Below are 8,674 nucleotides of genomic sequence, written 5' to 3'. Positions count from 1 at the left end.
TTATCCAAAGGAACATCTATGCAGGCGAAGCTGTATTCTGGAGCTGTTTTCTTGTCTTGTAGCGTGGACACAAAACAGAGTAGTGGAGAACGTGGTTGTACAATTCGTACAAAGTACAATGTCAACGCTTTCATCCAAATTGCAAGCACAAGCCTTCAAACACCTTTGAAATGACCGTTGCAAAACTCCACTAATCCTTTGTTTGTGTTTTCGAATCCAATAGACAGCTTTTGCATTGATAATTCTTCAATTCTTGAATCTTTTGCAAATCCAGTTGAGATTCAGCTTCTGGTGAAATAGCTTCTGATGAGGCAGCTTCTGAGGATGCAGCTTCTGATGATATGACTTCTGCAGCTTCTGATGATGCAGCTTCTGATGATGCAGCTTCTGATGATATGACTTCTGGACTTCTTGTCTTCAGGAGCACTATTCTTACTTCAGAAGCGTCTTAACTTCAGGAGCACTATTCTCACTTCAGAAGCGACTTAACTTCAAGAGCGCTTTTTCTCTTCAGTAACAAGTTGCCTTCAGGAGCGTCCAAGCTTCAAATTTTTGTTGTTTCCTTTGCTCTTTATTTGCTCATTCAGAACCAATGATGATGTAACTTTATAATTATGGTCCTGTACACTTGAACAAATATTAGCTAGTCCAATTTACAATTTTTAATACCTTGTTATCATCAAAACTCTTTAAGGTTCATTGTTAAACACATTTTGTTCCAATATCCACTTCTTCTGTTGTCCCGGGTGAAAGTAACCCCCTTGTCAGATCGAAAGTGGCAGAGAGATTTTTATAATATTGGGAATCGAGGATGGAGCTCCGCTAGGGTTCTTACTAGCGACGTTCTTCATTGGTATGCTGTTTACCTCACTTTTGATTGCCTTTCCTTGCTAATCTTGTAGAATTACGTGTGCTATTTACCATTGAATTCATTTATGCCCACGTGAAATTCTTTGGCTGTCGCCGCTTCAAACTTTTGTTCCAATAACAATCCACTTGCTTTGAATTCATTACGTGAATCAATTGCTTGTGAATCTTGGATCAATCACTTGGTAGTTTTCCACTGATTGCACTATACCCATTCGGTGCAACTTTGGTGAATATTTGGAACAATTAGTTTTGCTACCTCACGTTCAAATCAAACTCATTTACGACCTAATTGTTTCTACTGGATTTCTGCTATGCCTTTCGACTGGCACGCAGAGTTATCCTTGCCGACAGCTACACCATCCAATGCTGCGCCATCTCCCATGGCTCTGACTTCAGCAGCGGCGGTTTCAGCACCACAGCCGTGTTCCTTTGATCAAGCTCTGGTGGCATCGCACAGTAATGTTACAAACGTCATTATGCCGCAACCAACTATTCGTGGTGATACACTCTCCATTCGTATTACTCAGGCGGTGTATGAAAAGGGGGTCAATGTGTAAGAGAAATCTCCGTGGAAGATTGGTTCTCAACAAAGGAGACAAACCCTACGCGTCGAAGGAAATTGAGGACAAGCTTAAGAAACAGTGGAAGATTGCTCCTCCTTGGACGTTACTATCTCTAGGTAGGGGTTATTACGAATTCTTTTTTGCCAATGAATCTGATATGCAAACTGTTTGGGCAATGGGAACGATAAATTTGAAACCAGGGGTTTTACGCTTATTTGAATGGACTGTCAATTTTGATATGTATAATCAGAGGAATACTCATGCGCAAGTATGGATCCGATTGATGGCACTGCCACAAGAATATTGGATGGAGCAGACTCTACGTGAAATTGCTAGTGCGGTTGGCACACCGCTAGTTCTTGACAATGCATCACTGAAAAGATTTTTTGGACACTATGCCCATATACTTGTTGACATTGACTTCTCCAAAAGGATCTTTCATGAAATTATTGTGGAAAGGGAAGGTGCTTATTATCCTGTAGAAGTTGTTTATGAACAAATTCTGGATTTTTACTCACATTGTTAGACACTTGGACATGATGTTACAAACTGTCGTTGGTTGTACCCAAGGAAGGATGTCATGTCTAAGGATAAAGTTGCAAAAGGGAAGACGCAGATACCAGCCACAAAACCTCACTGGGTGCCTACGAAAGAAAATCCATCTGTTATAGGTTCATCCAAAGCATTTGCAGCACCTACTATCCCTGTTGAGACTCAAAAATCTATGTCGGCTGCTGTTATGCCTACTACTGCGGCTCCACCACAACAACAGACATCCCCCCTTGTGTCTGACGAGATTCCTCAAGAACCTGTGCAACCAGTGTTGGAGTTAGTTTCCCCTGATGATGTGCACGATGACGTGCTTTCGGATGATATGGAACATGTTAATTCGGAACCACGGGAGGAGTTGGAGATTCTTCAGAATGCACATGAGACACATCCATCCTCGAATGCCCATGTTTATGAGCATTCTTTGACTGTTGATTTGGAGGCCTCCACTTCTGCTAAGGAGATGTCACCAACTCAACTTGATATTGATGATGCACACGATGACGTGCAATCTAGTCCCCACGATGGCCCCCTTGTTGTCAGATCCATCCCAGACGACACTACCACTTTTTTAGAGATGGAGCGTATTGCTCAGAATGCCAATTACACGGTTGAGCATACAGGGACTGATGAAAATGGAGACAAAATTTTAACTGTTTTTGAACCACATAGCAATCTGAATGTTCAACATGACTTGGATCTTTGGATGCGTATCCGTGAATATGACAAAGCCAACGCGGAGTTACCCTTCACTCCGGTTCTTTCTAAGAAACAAAAGCAGCAAGTTAAAAAGCAGCTTCATTTTGGCAAGCCACCGCCATATAAAACCCGCTCTCAGGGAGGATCAAATTCAGGTGATCAATGAATATTATATGTCGCATAAGCCTTTTATTATTTTTGGCGGAGCCAATGGTAACATTTGCACAGGTTCCATCTTTAGGGAACCTGTGCGGACTTTCTAGCGAATTTAGGTCATTCGATACAAGGCAAGGGTTGGTTATCGGTGTTGCCTCAGACTCTTCAGACTGACTTCTTCTTGGACCGGAGAGGATTCCCTCGCCATAGGTTCCCGTAGACAGATGTTTCTTTTTATGTCTGCTGTTTTCTTTCTGTTTTATGTTCCTTTTCTGTTTCTGCTTTGTTTTTTGAGGGTTTTGGCCTAGTCCCCCCTCATGTACTTTTTCCCCTTTTTTTAATAAAATTTTTATCTGAGATTGGCGGCATAGGATGGAGGTTCTGCGGGGAGCCAACCTAGTTGGGATGTCGTTGCTTTCCCCTGATGCCTGTCCAATCTCCTGGCTTAGCAAAAAAAAAAAAGAATATGAAGCATATCATTTCTGTGAACAAGAAGGTGGATCCAGAAGAGGGTGCAAAAAATTCAATTGTTCAACAAGTTCCACCAATAAATTATTATGAGTCGGATATCATGAAACCAACAATCACAGCTTTCAAAAAACAAATGGATGTAAGTAATTACTCTAAGTATGCAACTCCTTGTTAATTACTTTATCACGTATACAATTAGAATACTTTTTTTTAACTATTATTTAATTTTTCTTTGTGGCAGGTATATATTAACAAATTAAAAGAGCTGGAAGAGCCAAAGGATATGAAGATTTTTTGGGAAATCATTATTTTTTATGACGGTCAAAATAAGGTAAGTACTATAGCTAGCTCTTAATTTTCAGTTATATTTTCTTTTGCTCCAAACTGTTAAATATAGCTTATAAGAACATCCTTCACTTGCAGAATAGTAGTTGCCAATTGCGTGTTCATATCAGTAAAAGAATCCAAATTAAGCACTTATTGAATTGCATATGGACTAGTACTCGGAATTTGGGCTAGCTATTGTATTTACCTTATTTTCACCGTCATCAAAAATAATAATTGCCCAAAAATGCTTCAAACCCTTTGGCTCTACCAGCTCTTTTAATTTGTTAATATATATCTGCAACAAAGATAAATTAAATAATAGTTAAAAAAACGTATTCTAATTGTATACACTATGATAAAGTAATTAACAACGAGATGCATACTTAGACTGATTACTTACATCCATTTTTTTTGAAAGCTGCAATAGTTGCTTTCATGATATCTGACTCATAATAATTTATTGGTGGAACAATTGAATTTTCTACACCCTCTTCTAGATCCACCTTCTTGTTCACAGGAATGATCTACTTCATCTTCAAACTAGGGGGGTTACTTTCAACCAGAACAACAGAAAAAGAGGAAGAAAACACACTAAAAGAATGATGGATTGTCTACTTGTTGTAACACCCTAAGCTCTAAAATCGATAAATTACGCTAATGATACAACCATATAAAGAATTTAGATGTTACTTCTTCAATAATTCACCAAGCATACATAAATAATTTTCTCCAAACATCGCAACAGAATAAAAACATCATTACATCGACATTTAACTAAATCACCACAACAGTCGTCCATGATAAAATAAGTCTCCAAATAGTCATGTCCACACACTACATGTATCATCACCAATACGTGGTCTCAAAAATCTCCAACAAACATAAAAAAGATAAATATCCAAGACCGACCCCTAATCAGAGCCCTAAGTCTAAGCCATTGAAATGCAGTAAACGAGGTAGCATCCAAGCTATCCTCAAGCAACTCACCAAAGCAAAGCAAACTAGTCATGCACGTCGTCTACTCATCCGTAAGAATAAGGTAGGCAGTCAACCTAACGACTATTGGGGGTTAGTTCACAATTCACAATTGAACATAATCAAATGAAATAATTAACATAATTCAATTTCACATGATTAGTTAATTCAACGTCCTCATAAGTCCACAAGTATACAAACGCAAATCAATAATGTATACAATTAGAGCCTGGTTCAAATATTCACAACCATCAATAAAGTCCACCAATGCACATATACACCAATTCACAAAATAAAGTACGACTCGGCTCTCCAATTACAAAATGCATGCAATGTTCTAGACTCATCTAGATGCATGTGGTACAAGAGGATTCCGGAGATAATTTTACCATTAATGAATCCACTGACATAATAAACACCCCGCATTTACATACTTCAAATCACCTCATATGACTATGAATGCATGGACTTCAAGTAAGAACTCGACAATGCACAATTCACCACCATAGACATTAACATAATTATCACTCCGCATTTATGTTATTCACCAATAATTGCATTATCAAATACTTACTTCCATACAATCAACAAGTCATCATTAAATCATCTATTTGTAATCACCAAAAGAATCAACATCATAATCATCAACAACATTTAACACCTCAAGGAGACGATAAAGTTTCAAATTCACATTTCACATAAAGACGGACATCTAGCCACATCATGACCTTCATCATATTAAACACCCAATCCCTCGTCAATTCATTCACATTCAATCATACTAACATGAATTCAAGGTCTACTAAAGTTATCCGGCCATAAAACATTAATTTGACAAAGTTCGTCTATTTTCGTAAAAACTAGCATTTTCCAATTATTTCTTTGAGATCAAGTAAACAAGTTCAAAAGCCTCAACCGAGAATATACACAATTCACATATGAGTGCAGTAGCATATACATATACGTTTCATAGGAAAATTATGATTAATTCCAAAATTCATCTAAGTTCGTCTCATTTTGTCATAAAACATCGATTTTGTCAAAAACCAAGTCCCATGTTATTATAGTCCTATAACAAGCCTACATACTTCCTTTAAGTCCATCGTTACAGTAAACAAGTCAAAACATCATCATTGTTCTTAACAAAAATCTTTGTTCGATTTTCGCAAAATAAGTTCGTCTCATAAATCAAGTTTCCTCTCATTCATGAAATCTAAAGCAAATATAAGCATATGGTGTTCCAGCAAGTATATTAGTGAAAACAGCTAAAGAATACCCTCCAAAGATCGCCTAGGGACCATAGGTGTTGCCCCCCCAAGCACCCGACACGAGACAACATTGGTTGTTGTGTCTGACAGAGCGCCTGGCGCCAGGACTGCAGCGCCCAACTCTAGCTCTCTATGACTGGGCGCCTAGCGCCCCAGTGCAGGTGTCAGCGCTGCGAATGACGCCGTTTGGTGTGTTCTCGCCTCGGATTTTCGTCCAAAACACCCCAAAAGTGCTTATTTTGATTCCCCCATTTCCCAAAACCATTTAAGTCATCATCCAAGGCTTAAGCACATCAAACATGCTCATTTCGCAACCTCCAAAATAGCTTAAAAATGAATTCAATTAATTTTCAAAGTAAACAATCAAGTTTGAACAACACAACACTTTGATTCTCTAAAATTCACACAACAACAACAACAACAACAATCACTTGAATTATCATTACCCAATCTTTGAATTATCATTATCAACAACATTCATAGCATGTAAGTATGAATTCACCAACAATCAACAACAACAACCTCATTTTCATCACTTTAAGCAAAAGTTATCAAATTAACTTATCAACAACAACAACTATGAGTATTAAGAACATAACACATCAATTTCATGAAGTTTATCATACCCATAAATTCACATGAATTAGGAGCACGAATTTCATCATTCAAAATCACAAAAAGTAACAATTATCACAAAAGCACTTAAACCCATAATTGAAAATAAGTGATTATGACTTAATTATGAAAGAGCATTATCCCCCTTACCTCCAGCTCTTCAATAATCCAAACCATATCTTCACTTTAGCTGATAGCTTTCAATCCCAATATCTCTCCCTCTAGCTCCTCTTGATTCACTTTCTCTCTACCTCTCTCTCAAAATGTTTGTAAAATGAGTGAATGAATGTAACCCAATTTCCTCACAAGGGCTGTGTTTTTATAGTCTCCACATAAATAGGCTTAAGTCTCTAGTTGTCTTAATGAGCTCAATATTCTTACCAACTAATTCACCAAAGTTACTACACACTTAAACCGTCAAAATAACAAATAATTATTATCTCTTAAATAATTACCCCAACTCACTAGTAACTTAGTAAAAATAATCATTCCCACTTAAAACACCAAAAACAACCCTCTTAGTAAAATGACTAATTTACCCTTGCTCGTCAAATGACCAAAATACCCCTGAGTCTAAAGTGACTAAAATACTCTTTTTAAGCCGAAATTCACTAACCCAAATAAAATACACACAGAGACAATTAATCACACATAAACACATATAATAAACAATTAAGATAATTTTAGCGAAAAATGGGTTGTTACACTTGCAACTAGCTTATTGTGACAGAGAGATAATCAGAATTTAACATGTACATAAGCAACAAATCACAAGTATTTATAGCCTAAAAATAATAGTTAATGTTGCTCACTGATCCCTTCCTTAATATATTTGTTTTAAAAAAAATTGGAAAATATTTAAGAATTTAAAATTCAACGAATCCAACTAGTTTGTTACGATCCACTTATCTGTTGGTGTTATGGTATGATTTTCGTTAATATTGAATAATATATTTTGAATCATATTAATTAAAATTTTCTTAATAAACACGTTGCATCCTCCTAGGGCCCCTCAAATCATAGAGGTTTTATGGCACCCTCCTATTCTAAACTGGATAAAGTGCAATTCTGATGGGTCCTCAACCTCTCTCTCCTCTGGCTGCAGTGGTATATTTCGAAACCATAATTCATATTTTCTTCTTTGTTTTGCTGAGAATACTGGACAAGAAGATGCTTATTATGCTGAATTATCAGGTGTTTTGAGAGCGATTGAATTAGCAAAACAATTCAATTGGTACAATCTTTGGCTAAAACTTGATTCAATGCTAGTGGTTAATGCTTTCAAGAACAAAGCCTTAGTCCCTTGGAGGTTAAGGAATAGATGGGATAACTGCTTGAACATTGTTAGCAACATGAACTTCATTGTATCATATATTTTTAGGGAGGGTAACCAATGTGCTGATCACTTGGCAAACATGGGTTTAACTTGTAATGTTCCTTATATATGGATGCAGCTCCCTAGTAGCATTAGCGCTTTTGTGTCTCAAAACAAGTTAGGGATGCCTAACTTTAGGTTTGTTACTCATTAAGGAGGTTTGGTTTGGCCCCCCTCCCTTTCTTTGTATTTTTCTCTTCCTCTTATATCTATATTTTCGGTAGTCTAGTGTTTTGCTAGCTACTTTTTTGGTTTAAAAAAAACGGTATGCCGATAAAGTAATGATTTTGTTAATTAATTTAAAAATGGAATAATATATTTTGAATCAAATTAATTAAAATTTTCTTAATTAGCAGGTTAGTTATTATTTTTGCACATATATTATATTTTCCAAATGAAACTAATATTTTTTATTTAATTATATAATTAATGAAATAAAAAATGTCTTTAATAAACAATATGTCTATTATCGTTTGTCAAAAAAAATATGCCTATTATAGTTACGATTTAAAAAAAATCAATTAAATTATTTATTTTTTATGTTTTCTACGTAATTTTTTTACCATTTAAATAATTCTATTTTAATCAATCAATGATATAAATATATTTGCTAATAATTTTATTTTAAAATTGTTCCTAATTATTTTTTAGTCTACTCCACCACATTATATTCTAGTTTATTTTGTTTTTTTTCATTTATTATTATTTATTTATATTATTTTTCTTATGGGGTTGTAGATGATTGTGAAGGGGATAGAATGGCAACTTGGTTAAGATACATTTCACTCTTGTAATTTCTTTGCAAT

At 35.9% G+C, this 8,674-nt stretch overlaps 1 protein-coding gene across 1 annotated transcript; it reads left to right on the top strand.

Moving 5' to 3' along the window:
- The first annotated feature begins 1,419 nt into the window (after nt 1–1,419).
- On the top strand, nt 1,420–2,847 carry LOC146907227 (uncharacterized). Its single transcript, XM_085729048.1, has 2 exons — nt 1,420–1,911; nt 1,960–2,847. The coding sequence occupies exons 1-2, from the start codon at nt 1,420–1,422 to the stop codon at nt 2,845–2,847; spliced, it is 1,380 nt and encodes a 459-aa protein (XP_085585174.1).
- Nucleotides 2,848–8,674: the final 5,827 nt, after the last annotated feature.

This window comes from Medicago sativa, chromosome 7, assembly GCF_051527215.1.
Source record: "Medicago sativa cultivar Bolivia chromosome 7, Bolivia_mono, whole genome shotgun sequence".
Lineage (NCBI taxonomy): Eukaryota > Viridiplantae > Streptophyta > Magnoliopsida > Fabales > Fabaceae > Medicago > Medicago sativa.
Note: the sequence above shows the minus strand (reverse complement) of the source record. Positions and strands in the feature narration are given on the sequence as shown.